The 25,963-nt window shown below is 37.6% G+C and overlaps 1 protein-coding gene across 1 annotated transcript in view; it reads right to left on the bottom strand.

Annotated features, from left to right (window-relative positions):
- PRKCE (protein kinase C epsilon) overlaps window positions 1–25,963 on the bottom strand; it is a 287,221-nt gene that overhangs the window by 48,190 nt on the left and 213,068 nt on the right. Inside the window, exon 11 of the mRNA XM_009558110.2 lies at window positions 3,665–3,819. Coding sequence (XP_009556405.1) covers window positions 3,665–3,819 — 155 coding nt within the window. The remainder of the gene's footprint in view (window positions 1–3,664; window positions 3,820–25,963) is intronic.

Raw genomic sequence — 25,963 nt, 5'->3', positions numbered from 1 at the left:
ACATGTAACATCTGCAGATGAAAAAAGAGCATGTAACATCTACATATATGTGCAAAAAGTGCGCAAAAATGTTGAAATCAGTACCAGAGTAGAATACAGAACTGGCAGTTTCTTAATACTCAATTTGTTGCATCTCCCCTACATGAGAATATATATTAAACTGATAATGACTAACTTTAAATATATCACACTCCAGGGGCAGGTGACAGTGAACATAACGCACAACTTTTCATCACCATGTTTCAAGTCCAGCTCAGCTCACAGGCAAAATGAGATTCACTGTCTAGACCTTAATTCCTGAAGCTTGGCTATATTTTTCAAAGTGGTGCAACTGCCATAACATAAACAACAATGACTGCCAGAAACTGCGATTGAAACTTCTCTAGTGTCTGTCTGACTGTACTTGTATTATCAGGCCCCAGCTTGATATGTGCCTAAATAACTGAATACCAGATGAGAGGAAAGGTGGTACAGATAATGTAAATATTTTTCTTAAGTTGTTGAAGTGTTTTGGACACAACAGCAGTAACATTATATCCTTAAAAATGTCATACTGAAAATTATCCTAAAGTTTATCTATTCTACAAGATTCACTTAGCAAATCAGCATCTTTATACAAAAAAATTGAGGGGTTATTCTTTATTTCCAACATAAACTTGATAAACAAAAAGAAGGTATGTAAATTCTATGAGCACAGAGATAAATAAGTCTGAGAACAACTGTGGGCCAGTTGTGAAGACGCAAACTAAGAGAATAATTTCTATTGCCAAACAGGGAGCCAGTTTTCTCTTTGAACTTCAGGGTAAATGAGGATAAATAAACAAGTTATTATAAAAAATGATCACTTAGTATCATCATAGCACTTTCTAAAAATCTAACCAACAAGCCAAAGCATGAGCTAAAAGCTAGTTATTTACTTCCAAAAATATAACTATGTTTAGCTCCAAACAAATACTTCCACATTCATGGCTGAAAAAAGATCAGAAGGTATAGCAGCTATTTTGAAACCTGCATTTCCATCAAACACCTTAGTTTATTTATATATTCCCCACTTTCCTTGAAGTATTGCCCAAACAAGCAGCATTTCCCACTTTGGAGAATAACCATTAATTTCACACCGCAGTGTTTTTTCTAGAGATATAATTACACAGAAGACAGGTATCCTTTATTAAAATATCTGAAGGCATGTTAGGTAATTATGACCCGTAGTTATTCAGGAGCACAGCTTTTCTTTTCTTTCCCTCTCTTTTCCTTCCTCCCTTCCTCTCCTTCTTTCCTTTTCTTGCTTGCCAGCTAATAAAAGCCTTGGAGATGTAAAGGAGTGACTTGATCCCAATGCATTTTTAACATCATAATAAATAATGCAGTGAGGCACCAAATAGTCAGGCTGAAACTGCTTTGTGCAAGATAAGTATTCTAACATACACCTGACATCAACAAACGCACTCTCCAAGAGACCTGGCACTCTATGAATGGTGACATTTTCTTAGGATTAATTTTTTTTTAAGATAATCTCTAACTTCTTCATTCTACATGTATTCTATAGAGTAATTAGAATACATATTTTATGAATTGTTGAAGTATTTAGCATCCCCTCATTGGGAAAATGAGTTATTCTTATGGGCATATCCATGTCCAGCTCCCAAAGCCTGTGTCAAAGCAGAATACAACTTAATCTGTTCCTAATACTTTTCACGTTGCTTTTTTTGGTTTCTGTTTTCATCCTGCAACTCATGTTTCCTTCTCCTTTTGCCTCTTCCGATAATACACCCAATGTAAGATGCCATTTACAATTCTAGTGTTTTACTGTAACATGCCAAAGGCGTGCCAGCATAGTCTCTAAATCAGAAGCTGAGAGTTATCTTGCAAAGTTTAAATTGCAAAGCATTGTCTCATCAGAGTGACATTTCCCTTGGGATTGAAGATAAATCTCTTGGGATTGATGATAAAAAGTCACAGAAGGAAAGCAGGCACATGAAGTGATTCAATGTAGCTAGGAGGCAACACACAGCAGAAGCTAAAACAAGAGAAAAGAGGGAGAAAATAGAAAGACAGGAGATGTGTGTTGAAGGATGGGAGCAGGGAGGGAAGAGAGAGAATGAATATACACTCATATAAGAAGAGGGAAGGTAATTTTACCAGTTCTTTCTTGCTGGTTCCCAGAAAGCACTGAAATGACTAATTACAAAGCGTCTAAACTTCATTTTTCAGGAAGAGGAAATTAGCTCAAGGCTTTTTATATAAGCAAATCCTCAAAATCTTTCAAATCTTTAAGCATGAATCTTGTCTGTTTTGCTTATGGTGGATACTAAGTCTTAAGTTTCCATGTTCTACTATGTAAATGTACAACTACATCACTTGAAAACAAACGTATGCAAAGTGGTAGGGCCAAAAGTTCAGCCCAATATGCCAGCATCATACCCATGTTAATAAAGGCTGCAGACTGAGACCTGCAGCTAGCAAAAGATGCTTTCTAAAGAAAAATGGATTTTTGACTGAAAGATCACTTGCACAGAGATTTGTTTTCCTCAGAAGATGCAACGTCCTGCCTTTTGTGGAAAGAAGACATCTTGTCTGAGTAGCTTCCCTTTGAATCCCAGTTGGTGGGAAAGCCAATGGCCTTTGATGGGAGTTACCACCCAGTCCTGGTTATTTAAAATTGACTTCTTTCAATTTCTCGTGCTCTTGAGAGAAGACTTAATATGAAGCCAAGGATACGACAAAGTTCACATCCTTGTCTTGATGTTTCTGATCAAGAAACCTGAGACTGCCCACCCCTGAGATGACCACCCTGAATCAAAACTGATAACCTGAAAGAGGGTGAGAATATCAAGAGAATATCAAAACTCAGATCCACAGAACTCAGAATTTTAGACAAGATAGACCTGTATGACAAAACCTGTAAAGCATTCTGCTTGTGAAAGCCCAAATTTATCACAAGCAATGACACAAACAAAAAGAGAGAGGAAGGGTGAAATGACAAGATAAAGGGCTTAATAAACACATTGACATCAGGGTGAAAATTTTCAAAGTGGTTCCTTACTTTTAATAATAAAAGCTTATCCCTAAATGCATTCTTCACAGCGCAACAATATGAACTTTTGTGTGCGTCTGCATGGCTGTTAAAGATTAGAGATTGGGGAGGTTCAAATAGATGCAAGGCACTTGTAAGCAAATCAAAATTGTCTGCAAAGAGCCACTTCCTGCTGGTGACTAAGCCTTCACCCAAACAGTCAAGAGGAAGGGGCATCAGTAAAGCATTGCAAACGACCATCCCGATTGTATCAGAGTGGAGACAACTAGGACAAACAAACTCAGGAAGTGGCAGGGAGTTAGAAACGAAGAGGAAATCTATGGCACAGGGAGGAAAATGAAGAGATTCGAGCCAATCTACAGAAAGGTCACCTCTGGGTCGCACTGTGCCAAGCTTTTTCAAAACCGCTTTATTTGGACTATAATACAAAACTGGCACACACAGCTGGCGACTGCTGCAGGGGCTATTCAAATGTTAACATTCTCAATGATAAACAGCCAAAAAAAGTTCTATGCAAGCAAATTGGAACAAACAACTAATCTAAATCGGGTTGCTAAGAGACAGAGGATTTCAGCCAAAACCAGCCCCAAGCCTCAGGAATACTCTATTTTTGATTAAAAAAAAAAGTACCTGTAGATGACGCCATGTTGGTGGAGAAACATGAGTGCTGATGTGACCTCTGCTGCATAAAAGCGGGATCGAGGTTCATCAAACTTGCGTGAGCGCTGGATTTGAAACATTAGGTCTCCTCCATTTACATACTCCATGACGAAAAAGAGGCGGTCCTGAAATTAATTAAACAGTGCTATTTAGTTAATTTCATTTAGTCACACAAAGGACTGCTTGAATCTACACTTTAAGCAACTGCAGGATTTGCGTCAGGAAAGAAACAAACACTATAATTCTGAAAAAGGAAAAGCTGACAACCCAAATCCCCCAAGCCTAAAGAAAACAAAACAAGAGTCTCAAAGTGAGAAAGGAGTAAAAGGGAATAGAATCAAAATGTAGCAATAAGCAACACATACACAAATCTCCACACATCAACAAAGACATATGGTATTTAAATAATGCAGTTTCTTTTAAAATTTAGCCATAATAATGAAGAGATGAAGTAAATTCTGCCAACTACTGACAGGTTACTGGGAAAATTTCAGGCTCCTTATTTCTTCTGTTATCTTTTACCACCTACTTTGTCTGTAAAATATCTTTCCCAAATTATGTAAAAATGAATCAGAATTGTTAAGCTATAGAAACAAGTGCTGCCAATCTTATGTACACTTATGTACAACTTTCTGAATTGCCTCAAACTCTCTTAAGACAATGAAATATAATTACATTGTTAAATCAATACCAAGTTCTTTTTAGTTTCTTCCGATGCTTATCACTTCAAAGTTCAAGTTTTCAAGCTTTATTCCACGATGGAGAACTAGAAATGAACTGTACTTGAGAACAGCAACTGAAATTCTCAGGTTATCACCCTATTTTGGTGTGTTTCAGAAAAAAAACCAAAACCCAGAAGTTAAGCACTCAGTGAAATAGAACTGAGAACATCAGTAATCTCCATGCATGCTTGGCATTTAGAAACATTTGTGATTGAAACCGACAATGCAGATGAAAGTACAAGCAAAGAAATTACACAGAGCCTCCCGATATGATTTAGAACATATTTTTTGTAAATGTTTTTCACAAATTTTCGTAGTTTTCCCTAATCTGTACTAACAGCTCTAAATAATCATCAACTCTTTGCCCACTCACCCTTGGTTTCTAAGCCTACTTGCACATCTTCTATTTCTTTACTGTAAAATATCACATCTATATGCCCATGAGTTTAGACAGAGGTAGAGGTAATGGCCATAGAATCATAGAATCACCAGGTTGGAAAGGACCCACTGGATCATCGAGTCCAACCATTCCTAACACTCCCTTAAACCATGTCCCTAAGCACTTCATCCACCCATTGAGGGGATTTGACCATATACTCCTCTCTCTGCATTAGCTCTGTTTCATTCTCCAGTCACACGCTACACAGATGTGTAAACATGGGACTTCACCAAAGGGAGGCCCTCTCCAGCGGGCATGTCACACTGCAGTTTGGCTCTGGTTAATGGTGTCCGGTGTGTGGGGTTGAAGAAAAGGAGATGAGATGCAGCATTGCTTTGAACAAGCAAAACCAACAGAAGATGGAAGTTAATTAACTTCACACAAGTGAATCCAAGCCTGCAGATTGTGTAGTTTATATAGACGAGTCCAGAAATTCATAAATGTTTGCTGTTTGCCCTTAATCATCTCCTCCACTGCTCAGATTTAAAGCACAGCACTTAAAAATATCCTTAAACTTAAGCATGTGCATTAATCCTGCTCATTAAGCGCCTAAATGTTATACTTATCAGGGATGTTTCCTGGAGGAGTCTACAAATGTTTGGCTGACTTTTTGCTGATTACATAAAGAGGATGCAGAAAAAAAACTTGTGCCTTTCCCCCTGTAACTTGGGAACACAGAAATTGCCAGACTGGATAAAATTCAGGATCTGGGTGGACTGGTATTCTTGGTAAAACATTGTTAACAACTTTGGTATATTTTCCAATATTATTCTTACAATTCCCTAGTAAGGAAAACCTGCTAAAGAATAGCATCAAAGCTTCTGGCTGTATCACACACCTGAAAAAGCATGGCTTTAGCGCCATGCCTTTGTTCTTTATGCAATGCTTAATACTGCTGATAAACATTCAAAATCACAGGCAGATGTCTTAACATTACTGTAGGCTTTAAATATCGCTTTTGCCTGCTTTAAGCAAAAATATGGATCCTTGAGCCGTCTCTCTGATTTCATTCTGGGAGCAATGAGAATTACAGCCTTGCTTTCGAAAGAAAATCGATAGCTCTCAAGCGGTCTTATGATTTCAGAAACTAGAGCTTAAGGATAACAATCAATGCAGTCAGTTTTGTGAATCAAAAGCATAGCTATATCGGTACTGTAATGCAGCATAACAGGACACAACATTGTCAAGAAGAAGGTGCAGGCACTGTCCCTTGCTAGGTTCCTCATCACTGCACTACAGACAGTATCTCTAAAGAGCAGTTTTGGGCCAAGAGTCCCTTTGCTATGCATTGCCTTAGATTATCTCACATGGACAAAAGTATAAAGCCCATTTGGACGCAGGCTGGGAAGCATCTGATAAACATTTGGCTAAAGTAACTTCACCTAACACTTTCTGAAATCAAACCTTCTTACACTGCTATTTTAAACCTTTCTAAAGTCAATTGTCTGGACATTCATGGGTGCAACCAGGAAAAGGAAGAAGCAATTCACTTTAGCCTGAGCACTCATACTCACTCCCAACATTGCTACCTTTCTGCTGCTCCTGCATCACAAGTACAAAACAATGCTGAGGCAAAGTGATTGTGCTATGTCTTACAACCGTGACTCTCTAATGGCCATTGTCAGCGTTCAACAGAGCTTACAGCTGCTGCTCCCAATGTTGACACCACCACACTTTCAGCTGCCAGTGATGTGCACAAAAAAAAATAAAAAACCAGGCTGGCTTACACAACTGTTTAGATGACGGCCATGTCCTAACATGTTAAGATATATAGAATTGTTTTTATATTAAATACCAATGTAAAAACCCAATGTTTTTTGTACCATTCACTAGATGCCTAACTGCCAAATCTAGATATCAGAAATTCTGTTTAGTTCAAGTGTCAAGTTGTTTTATTTTGGTGTAGAACGCTTCCAGTTTAGCCAACCAAAAATTTAACTTGGATTGTTCAGCAGATTATCTTGTCAATAGACAGTCTGAACAAAAGCTGCAGCAGCAGCTCCATTCCCAGAGCTGAAGAGTGCTAACTCTCCTATCCTTTTCCACATCTTCCTTATCATGCACATCCCATTCTCAATTTGAAGGGGTATTTCTGGCAGATTCTGTAGCTTAGTTGACCACCACTTCAAAAGCATACCTACTAAACCGAAAATTAACAGCTCAGTGATTGAAATTTCTCTGCTGTTGTAGTTTTCTGCTCTATATTGATATTTCATATTACTTTTACAGTTTCCTGGGTGCACATTTCAGCTTCCAAACGAGAATTCACAGAAAAAAAAATTAGTTTGAAAGTTGTGTTCTGTTTACAATGAGTCAGAGAAAGAGTTTGATTTTGAGAAGAGAAAAATACTAATTCTTACCCACTAGCATGGGGTAAACAATAAGATACACAACATGCACACGCACAACAGGCCACATTTGCAACATGAGAAGGTACCATCTTTTTGGACGACATATACTCAGTCCCTACAAAAACCACTTTCTTAAAACTACTCTCTCATTTTTTGTTGGTCAGGATAGTGACATGATCAGCTGGGACTCAAATTTATACAAAAGGAGCACACATGAGAAGACAATGTTTATGAACCTGAGCTGAGATCGGCCAGCCCTTTTTTCTCCTGCTTCTCATAACCTCAACAACAACGGAGACTATTTTGATTTTTGCTGCTTAAATCTTTTTCCTAATGTGTCATGAAAAGTTAATGATCAAAATATAGGTTTTTAACACTCTATTTTTCTTTCTACCATAATGTATGAATGTGTGCAGAGCGACCCAACAAGACCTTCGTGACTTCAACACAGAGAGGATTTAATCCTCAAACAGTAATTGAGAAACAACTGCATTATGCGTGATTATATGCATCTTGTTACATGTATCACCAGGACATATTCAAATACTGAAGTAGGACAATATAAAGTGAACACCCTAAAGAATTATGCATTATTAAGGGACAAGATAGTGTTTACTCAGTTAAAAATGAGATACAAGGTATGACTTCATCACTGATTGTGTTCCAAAAGAAAACTGAATGGGTTTGGTTTAGGACCGCTTTATTTTTGGACTCTGTTTTCATAGCATTTGAGAAGCATGTTTTAATGAAGCAAACAAATGTAAAGCAGTCTTGGGAACTCTTTAATTATATAAATTGAAATAAAAGGCAAAAATCACAAACAAAGACACTACAGATTAAATCTGCCTTGGCATCTATAAAGTACTGCAAAGTAAGCCAATATTTTTTCTGAATTAATTAGATTCTTTTATAGGTTTTATTTTAGCCCTTAATCATACCTGATTTTCCCTGAATTTCTCAAAAGGTATAGTTGAATAAGAATACTTAAAATAATACATGGAAAGAAAAACAGAGCAGAGAGCATGGGTGGGAGATTTTAAAAGCAAAGTGGACATGGAATAAACAAGCCAGAAGTCAATTTTTGAAAAAAAAAAAAAAAAAAAAAAAAAAAAAAGTTCAGCTTCATTCTGTATTTCCATAGTATTTTCTGACTATGGCTTTAACAACTGTATTGGAATGCATAATTGCCTGTTTCTAACATCTCTATTAGTCCAGTTTCACCTCTTAATTTTCCTAATCAAGATGACCTCCTGCATGATTTATGTTTTAAAAACTGGACTCTAACAGCAACCTCTCTTCTAGTTTCCTGTCCTTACCACTGTCTGGAGATGTACACTTGTTACTTAAACTAGAAATCTTGTTTCATCTTCTCATTCCTTTCCTTTAATTGTGCACTATTTTCATCTTTCATTCCCTTGACATTTAAAACAGCCACCCTTCAGCTGTACTGTAAATTCTTCTAACTAATCCTTTTTTCATTACTTTGATTATTGCCATAACCCTCCCTCTTCAAAATCATTGTCTGATTATTAGTTTTATTTACGTAAAGCCTATATATGATATGAACTCACCATAAGTTTATATTCACTTGGTTTTAGATGTTATGAGTTCCATTGGACAGAATTCCTAACTTTTGTTTCTTTTGGAATAACGTGTAAGTTTTTAATGGGGGAAAAAGGGGTGATTTCCAGAAAAAATCAATAGTAATAACCTCTCAGGACATAACAGACTCTGTCCTGCTCCTTTTCATGGAGGTGTGATTAATGACCAAGACCTTCCCACTAGTAAGACCAGATAATCTTGCCAATCAGTTTTGATTTAACAGATGACACTACACAGTCTATTAGTTGTTTAGATGTGGAATAATACTATTGTTGAGCAACAAGCTTCTACGTAAACCATGTATGAAAGCTTAGATATGGAAAGCCCTTGATGTATTGTTTACATTAATTATTGTGTAGCCCTTAAAAGATTTTTTTTAAATCGTTATCAGTCATTAACCTGTCTGTCCTTTGTTTGTTTTCCAATTAAAATCTCATTAACATTAGATTGCAGCTTAAAGACAATCCTTTGATAGACATAAGACCAAATACAATTATCACTGCAGTCTGAAGAACACAAAACTCTTTTTTGTGTTTCAAACAATTCTTGCCACCTGGGGACCCAATATGCATCTAGTTCAGCACAGCCTCATTACTGAGATATTACAACCCAAAAATAAATAATGCAATCTGTCTCTGGATTTCAAATCTGAGATGCTCATCCGTGCTACAAGCCTGAGAACAAATCTTTCCACTATTGTTTTTTGTCTCCTAGTTCAACATTTACAACACTTGAAACCAGATAATTCATGAAAGGCATCAAACATGAAATCATTGGTTGAAATCATTGGTTAAAATCTGCAACTGATAAATCTTACCAGCCAACCCCAACTACCATTCTTCCTTCACTTATATTTTCATACAATTGGCTGTGAATAAATTCTTCCTGATTGTCAGTAGTTCCCCAAACTAAGTCCTTTTTGTGAAGAAAGTCCTCCCAGTTTTAGAAAGCCATATTTGAATTAGATTTCTCCAGAGGTTACTGGAAGGAATCTAACATATGTATTAAAAAAAGATAAATTCAAATACAAAATACTTCATACTCTAATAGAGTACTGCTACATAATGGAATATGTTTAGCCACTAAACTTGTTGCAAAACAAAAGTCAAATATACGACTTTTATTGCACAAGAAGTTTGATATATATCTCACAACTTTGGTATGCTCTGAAAGATGATATTTTATTCATATCATGCACTTATGGAATTATTTTCCAACTAGTACAAAACCATGATTACTTAACTCTATTTAAACAGGATGCTCAAACAGTTTGTTTAAAATTACTCCAAACTACAGTGACTGTCCCACCCCTCAGAACTTGAATAAACATTTCCTGCTTCTGCCGGAAATTACACAGGCACACAGTACACAAAACAATACGCAAATCTTCAACACTGAGCAGAAGACTACCAGCATGGCAGATTCATCTTCCACAATCCCAGAATCAGGAGAGACAAATATAAAAACAACAGATAAATCAGGTACAACACTAAAAAAAAACCAACAAAAACCTCTCTCCTGTTCATTTGATTCCTTTTTGAAGTTCACAGCAACAGTCTTCAACAGGATACTATGACATGTTATCTGTCTCTGATTTCAGTGTTTATACTCAAGGCTAATAATGTTGCTTTTCCTGTTTTGTATTAGTGCTTTCATGGAGTTCCAAATAAGAAGGAAACTATTTCTACGAATCCATATTTCTTGGAATAAATGCCCTGTACATAGGAACTGCTATTTTAAATTTCACATGGGATATCTGCATCTTCCACTTAATAAAAAATGCATGCATTCAGATTTTGTATTAAAAGATTTTTTTGTCAACCAGACACATCAACTTCCTCTCAAGCTGGTGAATACTACTATAGATAGGAACTTACTGCTCAGGTTTATTCAGCTTTGGCTTCTATTCAATTTTGAAGCCATTTTTTTTTTCCCTTGAAAGAAAGTGAAAACATAGAGCAGAGAGAGCCAGAGAACTACACAAAATGGGATAAAGAAGTCTTGCAAGGTCATCTAGCTTATCCCACAGCTGACAGGCAGGATCAGCTGTACCTAAGTCAAGGGGAACTAACCTTTTCAATGCTGCAAAGCAATCCCTGGGCACTGTGAGCCAGCAATCTAACCATGTACCTGAACAGCCCTGGTGTTCCTCCGTTTGTCCCACAAACACCTAGGAAGCAGAATTCTCTGGTCCACTGGAGGACAAGTGGGTTTGTCTGCACTCCATCGCAGCGGAGTCTCCTGCTGTGCCAAAAATGCTCTGTTCCTTTCTCAGTCCCTTTGTCAGCGGCAGAAGCCAGTAGTGAACAGTATTCCTTGCACACATTCCACCTCACAGGTCAGAAAATTGGATCAGTTCCTGGAATTAATTTGATCAGCTCTTAAAAATCACCAGTCATAAGCATTCCTTGACCTCCACTGGCAGTCTCTTTCAGAACTTATAGAAGATACCACTGTGAATTCTTTTCACATGCTGCAAATAATTTGCATTACTTCTTCTGCTTACCTTACTTAAAATATCAGTTCCTAGCTGTGCTGCAAGTTATATACTACCCTCAGAGAAACACTAGTATGCTTTCCACTTTTGCTGCTTACATGAAGAACCGGTTATTGATTTTTCTTTGTTTTACAAAACTGATCAAAAATTATTTCTATTCAGTTTGTAGAGACCCCAGACATTACGTCACTTGAGAACCTGTGGGACAAAACCCACTTTTAAAGTCTTGAAAATGATTTAAAAAATAGCCGGCCCTCCTTGAGACGCTGGAATAATTCTCAAAAAAACTCCTCTTGACCCCATCATACCACACCATGAGAAGGTCCGGGAAAAGCTACAAATCAAATACAATTAGTTTCCAACAGAAATTAGTACAGAATTAGTATGAAGGTTCTCAAAACATTTACACATTGTATTACTGTAAAGCCTCGTATTGTAGCATTTACTCATCTGTAACATGAGTCACTGGAAAAGGGTTTTTAAGCAAGATGTTTGTCCAAGATCTCTAATCTTCATAAAGCAGATTTGGTATGTCGCTTTTGTCATGGGAGATTTATGTTGCCTCCCTGTGGAATATCAATTGATACTGGAACAGAATGGGGGGTTTAACATGTTTTTCATGCTCCTAACACATCCCGTAGTGCCATTCAATAAGGAAAATACGGCTAGTGTATGTACACTGAGATAAATTGGCTAGCTGGGCGTGGGGGGACTTACTATGTGCCAACATTAGGTCACAGAACTATGGAAATTACAACTTAAGCTTCAAGGCAGGAAACATTCACCAGGAACTCATGGACATCACCTTCTCCTTTCAAAAAATGTCAAGGGATGATTAGGTTTCACCTGACAGTCAAGATGGAAGTCTTTTTTAATGATTTTTCTGAAGACCTGTTCAACAATACTCCAAAACTGTTCAAAATGGACAGAAGTCAGCCTGTCTCAAATTCATAGTGAAAAAATACACAATTTGGCTATCCTCTTGGCACTCTTAATTCTAGAGTTCAGTTGATTGTTTTGATTATTCAAAGTGTCTAATCCCACGTTACTGTGGCCAGCAAAATCCACTGACTTTAGCATCACTTTTTAAATGTACAGGTCTTCATCTATACCACAATTTTTGGAACGTTATAAAATAGGGATATGAATAAAATCTATACCCTAGAATCTGCAATTAAAAGTCACATACATTAGGATAAAAGATGAAGGTTATGTCCCTTAACCTTTTTCCAGTGTAATTTATGAATATATGATTTTGAATACAGTCTTCCTACTTTTTTTTTTTTTGCAGATAATGAATTCTGTCAGATTACTATCTGGACCAATATGCATTAGATTAATTAGTGCATTAAGCTCATACTAGGGCAAAGTAACAAGAAAACATGGTTCAAAATTTCATTAATCTTTTTTTTCTAATTAAAAAGATGACGCTTAGACTAATTCAATGTGGCACAGAAACAGCAAGTGTAAAGTTGTCAGCCTGCTCTCCACAGAGCTATCATTTTACTCACTGAGATTATGACATAAAATTCTAGCTCTACGTGAGCTTCTTGAATAGACAAAAATTTAAGACCCTATAATATTATGTGAGCGCAAACATTTTCTATTTTTTAGTTTCTCACCACTTTAAAAAAGAACAATTTTGTATTTTGTTCTTCTCACTCACTAATGGTTGACACCTTTTGCATATGTGAATATTTTCTGTGACACCTGTAATATAATATCTAATGTTCTGACGCAGTATCTCCAGGGTTTAGTGGTGAGATTCTGTTTAGCTCACATGGGGTTCAAATCAGGATTAAATTTTTAATGCTGTAATACATTAAATTTATTAGCCAAGGGCATGCAATGAAGGTGCATTGCCTTTTCATCAGCTCAATCCCCTATCATCTAACCTTAGAAATGAATGGAAACAAAAAGAGGTCTAACTTTGGGAAAAATGGAAAGATATGTGTTTTGCTGTCTCTGGAATTTTCTGGGAGTTTGTGCAAATCTTTCAGGTGCCACAAGCTGCAGTGTTGGCAGCCATGAGCTCCATGGTGAGCTCAGGGAAGGATGGCTGCTCCCTAGGGTGGCAATGCTGATCCCTCCCTCAAAGTTCAAACAAGCCCAGAGAGCAGGGACTCCAGAAGTGTGCCAGCTGATGTAACATGCTTTTTGTGCCCTTCCTCTCACACAAGGGAAAACCACAACTGGAGTCCTCTGCAGAAATGTTGTGTTTTGTAGTTCTAGTCACTTCAAAAGGGGTATCAAGTAGGAAAAGCTTCTCAGACCATTTCCCTAATACCTTCATTTGATGACAGATAAGCTGCAAAAAGTGCCTTTTATGAAATTCTTTGATCTCATCTTCTTTTGGTGTTGTTTGGAAAGAGAGCTGTTCTGGTGAGATAATTTTAAAGACCTCTCAGTTAATGGCCTGATGCACATGGCAGAAAATTATATCAAGCCTGCAAAATGTCATTATGCAGAAAATGTTACAATGTGCAGGCAGCTATTAATATTCCTTTGTTCTGATTCTTATAGGAAAAATATAAACGTTATCTTCCAATTAGAACAAACTATAGTTTTTGAAGGCACTCCAAAACTTCTGAGAACCAATTTTAACCTGTTTATATTCTACCAAGGAGCTTTTACAGAGATGGCACATGTCCTAGGTTTCTTCTCAATCCCTAGGCCGGTACTGGAACCTTCCTTGTCTTTATAATTCCAGTTTTCTTATGCTGTCTGGGCATCTAGTTTATGCCTTTGAGCACCCAGGGAAATACATCAGATGCTGTACAACCAACAGAGAACACTCTGGGGATTGCAGACAGTTGGACCAGTAGCAGTGGCATCAGAAGGAAAAGGAACCCAGTTTAGCAATATAATGAAGATGATGGGACGAAATGCTCACCCATCAACTGTTTTCTGAGAAGTTACCCATTAATGCTGAAAAAAACCCCTGGAAATAATTAGCTGAGTGGGCAATTCTTTCTATCACAGCCATAACACATTGCAACAACGCTTTTTGTTTCTAGGGATGCAATCAACTGACCAAAAGGTTGAAGTTGTCTTCTCATACCTATGAAACTGTCAGTTGTGATCCAGAAGAAAAATGCAATGTCTTACCAATTAGCCACTTGTATAAAAGCCAGCCAGCCAGCCAAAGAAGTCTGTTGAGATATGATTTCCAGACATAGATATCAGAACTAGGCATACTGAATCAAAAACGCACTACAGCAAAAACACGAGCACATTTTATATTTAATTTCCCTTAACAGATTCCATTTTCATAATTAAAATTTCACTAAGAAAAAAATCACCAAATCCTAAAACCTTTGTAAGAAAGTAAAGTACATACGTACAGAGCTTTTCTCTCTCTCCATGCAAGAACAAAATTTTGCCATTGCACCACCCTGTGAAAGGACAGTTGTCCTGCTTTACAAAATTTGGCACTGGAAAAACCTACCCCCTTTTCCAGCTCAGAATTTTACTTGTCAATGAACAGAGTAGTAGACATTGTAGAAGAAAAGGTGAAAACGCAAAAGTGTACAAAAATCTATTCAAATATTCTATGTGTCTGAATTGTTACAATTCCATTGTAAGTTAACTTGACTAAGAGGAACTTGACATGAAAACCAGTGCATTTATTAAGGAAGAAGCAAACTAGAATTCTCCTCCAAAAGCTTTCAAACCTCTCTCCCTATAATGTGGGAACGAGCTTTGAAAAACTGTGCTGCAGCAGGGTCAGCTTCTATATGTACTGCTTAGATATTCCATTTATGATGCTCTCTGTGTACAGAAACATTTGCTACCAGATATTCTTTACTGCTTTTATATTGTTATTTTTGCCTAAGCAAAGAAGAAACATGGGTGAAAAGAGTGGTGCTTCCCTACAGTTAGTTTTTTTTCTGAAGAGGAATCATCAAATCAAGCAGTAAATAAAGGGGTTTTACCAGTTTCTCAGTACAAACTTCTCATTCTTTGGAGCTGGTAATTTTCCATCCCTAGCTGGCTAGCATCTCCCTTACATTCATCAGTAAGTCATTCATAATTTATGGTCCTATCAGAGCATTCCTTTACATGTTCTTCATACTTCCTTACTTCTATAACCAACTAAACCATTTTGCACGAAGGAAAAAAGAGTGTAAGATCATTCACTGATGCACCTACCAGCACACAGTATTTTGTACTCAGCAATCTTACACAAGCCGGAGCACAATAAAACATTCCCTGGACTTGTTCTAGGACTTGAGTTTCTAACTTTTGTTCATTAGACCAGGCCACTGACTCCTATAGGACATTTTGCGAGATTAAGTGGTAAGGAATTGGCTCATTTACACTTTCAGAAAGTTTTTTGGTGGGGGAGGACAGGGAATCCTGTGCTCCATTCAGAAGCAGGAGATGAATGAAGTCTTTGGCAACATAAAGATATTCACTACCAGAGAAACAGCTCTTCTCTATTATGCGAAGCGTTTCAGTAATGTTCCCACGTACTTAAAAACAAAGGTCAGCCAGTGACAACAGTTGGTTCTAGCTCGACAACACAGCAAGAAACTTCTATTGCCCTGTGATCACCCAGATGGAAAATTTATAAGAGATTCTGTCATATCAGTTCACAAACTATGCCCTGGATGCCAGAAATAACTTAAAGTCTAGAGTTTACTTGAACATCATGTTCTGAATAGTAAAAAATAGCATTTGTTGCATTTGTACTAAGAAAGCCTTGCTGAGGATTTCAAGTTCCTTAAAATGAGATATTAGCATGATTAACTGTCTCGACTCACACGAATGAGAAACAGCATAGTATTATCTTGCAGTCTTTACCAAGGACACTTTCTTTTGGGGAACTTGGCTGAGCATATAATTATTACCGCAATTATGGTGTGATGCTGCTCTAAAGTTAGTTAAAAAGTGTTTTGATTCAAATAGATCTATTTCCAGCTTTTTCTTCTCTTTTCTTACAGGTATTAATTCATAGCACTCTAACAGTGACGGGCACATTAACATGCCCAGGCTCACCTCCTCAAATTCAAGCTCAGTCCTTCAGACTCTACACATGCAAAGAAGTAAGTTGAGCTCAAATGTATACTATTATCAGCTGTAATAAAATACCATAACGAGACCCAATGACACAAGAACTTTCCATTGATACTGTACTTAGTAATACAGACTGAAAGCTTCTCTGCACAGGGACTCAGCAATTGCCCAGAAGGAGTTAGGATGTACAGGGAAGAAACAGCAAGACAATTAGTCAAAGCAAAGCTGGGAAAAATGCTTGCAGGGCATCAGCAGCCTAACCTGAGTGAGTTGCAGCCTTTGCTGAGTGCTGGAGCAGCTGCTGGAGCCTCGAGAATCATCACTCTTTGATAAGCTTCAGGAATTGCATATGTTATGCCTCACTTTTTTATGGATGCCCAGACTATTTCCTGTTAAGCAAACTTCATTGTATCAACCACAGCAATGAAATAACAGGTGCCCATCCATGCTTTGGGAAGCGTACTCTTTGTTCAGAGAGGACTACAAAAAACTATCACTAAATTAGTCGTTTTGGGAAGACATGAAAAGATAGACAACTTCATGTCTGGTGCAAAGCCAAACAGAAAATTGTGTCATCTCTTTGCTTCATCTTATACTACTTTTCTTATTCTAGCCTGCTCTAGGTAACAGTTAACATAACATTTTCATCAAACAGTGGTACTACTATATTACAGTTTCTCAAGATTTTCAGTGGTACTTTGAAAACCTCTCTGGGAAAACATGACAACATCAAAATTCCCTTGTCATGAAGAGATGGAAGCCAGTATGAAGAGCAGCTTACAGGCAGAACTTTCACCCTGGTTGAATATTCTGAGCAAATCCCTATACAGCTTCTGTTGCTAAGCAGAAACCAGATAACCTGCTCTGCCAGAGAACAGCTGCCAGAGAGTGAAACAACCTTCATATGAAGGTTGTACACACCACTATTATACCCCCAAACTTAGTGTCCCATGCTTTGATTTGCTCTCACGCAGAAAGAAACCCTAACAAACCTCTGACAAGAAAAGAAAATGAAATTCCAACTCTAACTAAAGACAAAAAATTTTAACATTTAACACAATTGATACAAATTAAAATAAATACCTCTACTTCAAAATAACTAATGCACACACACACAGCTTCTGCTATTCAGTGACAGGTAGGAGGCCAGCATACACAGAGCTACCACGTGAACCGATACAGGGAGATGATGACCGTTACAGACTATCTCAGTACAGGACTTTCTGCTGAGCTGAGCAACTGAGCTGTCATGCTCTGGATGTCCTAAATTTAGCATTTAAACCTCTCTGCATTTAAAAAATTGCTAGTGAAAGTCAGGGCCCTGAGGGCACTAACAAGCCCCAGTGTCCCTGCCCAACCTCCCCTGGTGAGGGACAATCCTTCAACACTGCCTGTGGGAGCCCTGTCTCAGCCTGGACCAGGGCTGTAGGTGTGCACTTCTGGCCCCAGTTTCTGAATGAGCCCTGGAGCTGGTTCATCCCTCACCATGCTGAGGGCTGCTGATGGGCCCCCTTAGCAGCATCTGTCTCTGCCTGCCACATCTGGATCCCACAGATCTGTTGATCAGTGAGGGTGGCCAGCACCGGCTCACGCTCAGCTCCTGGTGCTCAGGTTGGCCCTTACTCTCACTGACAGGCAGTGCGTATCTATCTCCTAAGGTATGAACAAATCTGAACCTATGGTGATTACATTTATAACCCCAAATGAAGGCAGTTAATGTTTGGTACAATGTATTTCCCCAGAATTTCGGGTACAGGAAGATTTTCTGCCTGAAGCACAAATTGTTCCCTGCATGACTTTGTCACTAGTCAAGTCACTTACAGGACAGAAAGTGGAGGAAGAGACGTCTTGGCTTACTCTGGAAACTACAAGTGTCTCATAGGCTATACAGGAGGACTTTGCTCTGGATTGAGTAGGGCTGAATTCACTCTAAGACGCAGTAACACGTTAGAAGGATTTAAAACTGAATCAGCAAGTTTCCCCTGAAGCAACAAGCAGGGACACACGCATCAAATGATGCCATGAGGACACTACCAACAGTCACTGACCTCTGACTTGGGAGAAGCTTTTGTGAGGGTGGATTTGCACCTGCAGCAATGAGCAGCGTTAAGTGTGGAAGCTTCAGGTTGCATATATTTAGTGCACATCTTCACTGCACATTGAAGCACAGCTAATTTAAAACACTGGTCCTGTAAACACATGCTTGTATGCAGAAATAATTGCACATTTTGAACACACATTTATTTTTCTGATGAGGTCTCTACATGGAGTTAAGTTTGTCTGCTAGCTGCTCAGTGAATTTTTATCTTCCCATGGAGGGAAAGTGTTTTGATACACAGCAAACACAGGCTTCAACTTATCTACTGTGTCTATAGTCTTTTCAAATTATCTAGAAATCTGCTTCTTTGATTTGTTCTTTAGCTGGTTAAAGGTTAAAAAACTTTAAAGAACACAGCATTTATTGCAACATCAAAGATGATTACAGAATAGCCTGGCGGTTTACTTCCCTGCAGAATGCCCATAAAAAAGAAAGATAGGTGCATCAGGAATTTGCAGAATGTGTTGCACTATAAGATAAACTGAAAAAGGAATGCATATGTGCATGAATACAGTAAAGTTTCTATTTTGACAGCTACTGAAATAGCTTAAGTGGTACCACTTCTTTTGTAAATCTAGAAGGAAAGATTTTTCTGAAAAATACTTAAAAATATTACAGAATGGATCCAGGTTAGGAAAGTTTAATTTTGTGTTAAATAGAAAATGTAATGTAATTCAAAGCACAAGAGAGAGAAATCGCAAGGTGGAAAACACTGAATTTACACTAGATTCTTGGTGTTTTCAGTGCCACAAAATTTTCAGCCTTCTGGTGGCATTACAAGCAGATAACACTACTAAACATATGGAATGAATTAACCTCAGAAATGATTAAAAAAGACGTAGCCATGGTTCATGATGTTTGGAAACATACTTCGCTTAACAATTCCAGTAAATCTTTGAACTAAAATCCCCTAGAAATTACTTTTATTCATCTTAAAGAAATCACAGGCTAATGTAAACTCAAGTTCACAAGAACTCCTACTTGTAATAACTTGTGCAGGACTCCTAGAGTGGAAAGTTCACTGGATAAAGTACTGCAACTTCTCTGTAATGCAGAATAAGGGCCTGAGGACAAATGATACAAAATAGGGCACTGTTGTCCAGGACAATGGCACTGTGTAAATTATTCAGTCTACATTCTGCACTGCCTCTACTCACGATGCTGTGTCACATGCCAATAACAATGTAAAGATACACCGCACCAGGACCACCTGTGAGGACAACTGTCCCTCGATTCCCACTATAAGTGAGAGAGTGAATGTGCACATGTGTGTGTAATCCCACAGTAGAAATAGAAAAAATTTGATTAAATTACTTTTTAATGCTCTGTTTCTACATGTAAAATACTAATAGTATCATATCTACGGAAAATAAGGTAAGAATAAGGCAAGGAGAAGTAGAGGATTTTTCTTGAATAATCTTCTTCAGGGTTAGAGGAATTGGTATAAAAAGTACTTGCTACAGCTATTTCACCCAAGAGATCCTTAACAAATCGGTATTTTATCACCGGCAAAACGTCACTTTATTGGTAGGGTCCCACTAAGGATCATTTCTGAGCCCGGTTTTATTCAACACCTCTATCAATGACTTGGATAAGGAAGTTGACAGTGAAACGCACAAATTTGGGGATGATACTAAGCTCTTTCAAACAGATGAATGCTGTGCTAATGGTTGAGGAAGTCCAAAAAGGACCACTCAAACTGGGTGGGCAAACAGGTGGTTACAAGCTTCATTATAGATAAATGCAAAGTGAAAATATTTTCTTTCTAGAGGAAAATATCTGAGCCACATCTACATGACGTTGAACTTGTAACTGAGAGTCAAAACTTTGGACAAATACCTTGGTGCTTTTGTTGGCAGTTCTCTGAATCGTTGTCTGAAGGTGCAAAAAAAATCCAAAAAAAGAAAAAAAAAGTTGGGCAACCTCAGGAAGGATGCTGAGAAAAAAAACCTGAGGGTAGTACTCTTCTGCTACATAAGTTTCATGTTTCCACATCTGGAGTATTGTGTGCAGCTCTGGTCAACAGAAATACAGAAGGATGCAGTGGAGGTTAAAGAGAGTACAGAGAAAGGCAAATGAAATGATCACACCTAAAATCAAAAAAATTCTATACAAGAAGGGGCAAAAATCTGAGGGCTGAGGAAGGATATAAGTGAGATACACACTGTCTTCATGATTACGTTAAAGCTGAGTGTGGAACTGCTGAACACCAGATCTTGCAATACTATAACCGGGACACTGGTGGAAGCAGTAAAACAGGTTAAAAAAAAGTGATTTTTCTCACACAGTGATTACTGAACTTCAGGAATTTGCTGCTGTAGCTGAGGAGGCAGACTGTATCAGCTACTTGAAACAGGGATTAGAAAAATTCATGGGCAATAGATATCCATACGCAGATAGTAAAAGAGATAAGGCAGTAAAGTCCCTTTTAACATCCTTGTACAATTCTGGATGCTAGTGAAATATGAAGGGAATAGACTGTAGAAAGTGGCACCTACATGCCCTCTCTAAATAGTCTCTTTTATTGCAAAGTGTCAGTATCAACAAAATGGATTAGACAGACCACTGATCTTATCTGATAGGACAGATCAGTGTTCTTATATAGTTCTTATTTTTATAGGATACAAAAAAACTTACTTGATATATATACACACACATATATCATATATATATATCTCAAGATGTACTCAAAGTGGATTTTTTTTCCTAATGATTATTACCCTAGTGAAGGTGGCAATATATCTAAAGAATAAATGCATTATTAAAGGAATTATTTTAAAAGAACAATGGAGGAGGTGATATAGGCATCATAAGGACAAAGACTGAAATTATGATTGCAGCAGCTTGAAAGAAGAATGATAGGATAAAATATAAAGTTCATACTTAGTTTCACTTTATTTTGGAAAAGACAGCAGATTATCTTGTTTCAGATTTTCAGCTCATACTTAGCTCTAAAAATTTTCCACTTAGGATTCATGAATTAACATTAACATATGAAAATATCTAAACAAAAAATGTTTGCAAAAACCAAGAATGAACAGCAGTCACATAACTTGTGTGTATCAAGTCTCCCTGCTCTGAAAAAGGATTTCAGAGCCTTTTCTTCTGCCTCTATCAATGAATTATGACATCTGCTAATGTGCTACAATGCAGATCGAGGGTAAAAGCATAGAAAAAAAAAATCCATTGGTCAACCACAAGCTTTTATTAAAAGCCTGTGCTTTCAAGAATCTAGTGGAGTATTGCAAAAATAATTATATGGTGTTCTAAATAAAGCTTACTATGGTTCTAAGCCTCCAGACAGATGGAAAGGTCAATATGAAGATTTGACTGCTGAATGAGACCCAGTATTTTTAGTGGGTCCTTTACCTATACACACTTTCTGATCACACAGAAATACTAGAAACAAAGCCAGGGTGTACACCTACATAGACAGACTGATTTCAAGATGAAGAGTAGAAAACAACAAACCAATAAAACCACTATGCACAGGAAAACTCAAACAAAAACCCTTAAGTGTTCTAAAGTACAGGTATCTATGTCAGCTGGAGTTTTACATATATTCATGCAATATATTGGAACATGGTAGTACAGGAATATCCTCCTTAGAGAATACTTGAAACTGAAAATGATAATATTCTAAAATAATTTCACAACAATGCATAACCACCTTTGTTTCTGAAATATTTTACAAAATATATGCATTGTGCTTTTGTGATGGAATCACTTTTAGTTTCACTTACTGTACATTGGAAAAAATACAAACTTGACACTGACTTACAGAACCTCAAATGCCTTTTAGAAAAGAATATTTTCATTCCCCCATCAGGTGGGTTTTTTTTTTTTCATTCTAACTTTGAAGCCAACCAAAACATGTTTCTATGTCTGCAGTGACCAGAAATAAAACAAAATTATTTCAGCTGCTCTAGTTCAGCAGGTAAAACACAAACACGATGCCAGAGCAAGAGAAAACTCCTAGCTGTATACATTTATTATCCTGTCGCTGAAATAATTATTTCACTAGAAACAGATATCGATCAGCATTCAATAATTTATTTTTTAGGACGTTATTGCTTTGCTAGCTTCAAAGTGCTTTCTGGAGAAATCATTCAGATCAAAATCTTCATATAAACACGAAATCAGCCTGCGAGCAAGTGCACAAGACTGCACTCAACAACGTGCATTTTATGATGGTATGTGCAGTGGTTTACGTGTTGCATTAGTGTTGAAATTCAACACAATATGAAGAGATTTTAAAAAGTCCTTGAAGAGTACAGCAGCAAGGAAGATCTTGAGCCTAGCAAGTTCAGTCTTAAGACATCTTTTGCAGCAAAGGTGCAGTAAGAATGAGGACGGTCCCTTCAGTCGAGGCAGGAAATAATTCCTTTGACTTGAGTATCACTTAAAGCACCATTTTCATGTACTGCCTAGGTAGCATTTTAGCACCACGAGCAGTTTACTACTAAGGAACCTTTTTAGTCTTTTCACTTTAAAAGTGCTTTTTGTTCTGAAATCAGTGCAGTGTTGAGGTGAATTTGCATTTTAGTGCAAGCTACTAAGACATCAGAGCCAGCATATTCATGAGCATTTTTTTGCACTTTTTATACTATCCTTACCCTTACGTCTATGCCAGACAACAATCTTACTCCTATCAAGACAGTAGTGACACGTCAATTGCTTTTTTTAAAAATTTTAAATTCTGCAAATTCCACATCAATATACAAACAAAAAAAAATTGGAAAATATTTGATTTTTGACCTAATGTCAACAATATAATTCTCCACAGCTGACTGAAAGCAGATGCCCTTCTCCTCCAGCCACCAAACCTTAGTTAAATCCACCCTGCCAGAAAAAGAGTCTAAGTGTAATATCAAAGGTTTCCCCATGAGCCCTAAAGGCAGTCTGGTAACAATCACTAAGGGTCCATTCACCACCTGGTGATTGCAGGAACATGTCATACTTCATCCTACGTCTTCTAAGGCCTCAAGGCAGCTCCTTCACAGCATGCAAACCAGGGATCTCGGACCTCCTTGAGTCTGTTATGTGAGAATCCAATATACCATGGAAATAAACCCAAACCCAGGAAGATGCCATTCGCGTTTAACCGCTATTTATCGTAGAGTCATAGAATAGTTTGGGTTGAAAGGGACCTTAGAGATCACTTAGTCCCACCTCTCCTGCCATGGGCAGGGACTGATGATTAAAAAAGAAAAAAAAAAAAAAAGCCACTTAATTTTAATTATACAGAAACCAGAGGATATGATGGTTAAAATACAGTGAGAGGTTGGACCTGGTATAAGTATCCTGTCCTTTATGTTTGCTAAATTCTGCGCTAGCCAACGTGGCAAGCCTTACCACTTTTTTTTCCCCTGAGTTAGCCCTTCCACCTTACTTAAATGCAGTCTTGTTTTATTGAAAAAATATTTAACATCCGGGATAGTGAGCTGGTTGCTTCCAAGTGTTTGTTGCCATCACAACACAAGTTGTTGGACCTTTGCCAGAATGTTCTTGGCTTACAGAGGGACAAGGTGCTTATCCTTCAGAAAAGGGTGGCCATGGAAGTGTCCTGAGTTGCACTGTGCTCTCTGCAGCTTGAGCAGTGTTCCAGTCTTGGTTTATTTATGTCTTACCACAGTAGAAAACATGTAGGTTTAAGTAAATTGAGGTCATAAGATGTAGTAAGCTTCTACAAATCTAGCTCCAGCACGGTATTAAGCTCTGGGCAAGCTTTTGGTAATATGACCTCATATGAAAAAATAACCTATTCACTGGTACAAGCAAGTAAAAACTCACTTGATTCAATGTATCTGTGATTGCTTAGCGAGGCCATGAAGCTGATGTACTCTGTGTAACATTGCTGGACACTGCTATAGCACTGGTACTAGATACTGCTGTCTGTGTACAAATATTGAGTAGGACAAAATAGTGACTCAAGGCTTTATACAATACACAAGTCGAAACTTCTTCAAAAGTTTAAGAAATTTTTTTTTCTGTTTTCATTACTGGTTTCAATCTTTTCAGTCTGATGAGGACTGGAAGCAAAACTTTAGGACCAAGAAATTTTCTATTCTACCCCAATTAAGCAGAAGAAATACTCTGACATGATTCCCACTTGGGACGCAGAAGAAAATTTCTAGTCTATACTAATTCAATCACTCCTTGTTTGCAGCCTGTTTAAAACTTCACAAAGCTCTAAAAGCCTTTCAATGCTCATTGAATCCAAAAGAGAAAGAAAACGTTTGTTCAATGCACATTATATAAAATCACATGAAAAAAAGTGAATTATGTAAAGCCTAATAAGATCAGAAACAATAACGTGGAAATGAACAATGGTTGTTTTCATTTTTTTGCTGGTAGCACATCATTCAATTTAATCTTGTTTTATGACACTTTATTGAGATTTATATGATCAATTATGAAGTAGGGTGGTTTTTTTACCTAGTGAATATTTGCTCAGAACACTAGATGATTCCCTGGTATCAATGTAGAGTTCAGTTGTTGAAGGAACGATAACAGTATCACTAGCCTTGTGATGTTATTTATCTCTGGGGAGTTGCAGTAAACTCTGAAGAGTTTACTCTCAAAGTTATGTTTTGTGGCAGATCCCCTGAAGTGCCTTGGAATGAGGGAAGGCGGGTGGAGGAGAGAAGTAGCTGAGGAATAAACTTACTCAACAGTATTTTCCAAACCCAAGAAACTTCACTAATTATACAGTCAGACTCCACACTATTGATTTCTCTGTCAACAGAAAGCAACTTGCTTCTGTGTGGCAGAGGAAAACTAACATAGAAGGTTAAACAGGTACTACAGATATTTTATGACTATATGTTCCATTACCATTGGCTTAAATTACAGAAATAAGAAGCGCACAAAATTCTAAGCATAATGTTATTCCATTTGTTTCCTCTTTTTTAAGTAGGCTCTATACACCACATATCTGAGGATCCAAGCCTGAAGCGTCACACGCTCCCGAGCAGTTCTCATTAAGGCATCAGCTGCTCTGCACCGTCCTGGTGAAGTGGATCAGCATTCCTTCCACAGGGAAAAAACCAGTAAGTTTTTTTCTTAGCAAATGACATCATTCATTCCTACCTGCAGACTATCTGTCTCACAGATGAGAGAAAGAGGAGCTCACCATTTGATTTCCACAGGGCTCAGTTCTCCTGCAGTCAGCACATTAATTTCAATATTTCTAGCTCATACTGAACATAGCATTCTGGCAACTGGAAACTATTAAATTAATAACTCCTATTCAAGAACAGAATCCATCACTTAGTAGAACTGACTAAGCGTGATTTTAGATGTCAAATGGAGAACAGGAATGTGTTTTTCTTTAGATTTTGCTTCCTGGAAGGTGTTCATTACACAGTCTTTGGGTGACTACATCACTTGCTGTGCTGGTTCTCTTCTGGGAGTGTTCAGTAGATAATTTTTGTGAATTACTTATGTCTGAGATAATAGATAACAGCAAGCTTTTTTTTTAAAAAAAACCCAACAACACAAACAAAAAACCACCACACAACTATTCCTTTATTAGTGAG

Source organism: Cuculus canorus, chromosome 3, assembly GCF_017976375.1.
Source record: "Cuculus canorus isolate bCucCan1 chromosome 3, bCucCan1.pri, whole genome shotgun sequence".
Lineage (NCBI taxonomy): Eukaryota > Metazoa > Chordata > Aves > Cuculiformes > Cuculidae > Cuculus > Cuculus canorus.
The sequence above is the reverse complement of the archived record's forward strand: the minus strand, read 5'-3'. Positions and strand labels throughout refer to the sequence as shown.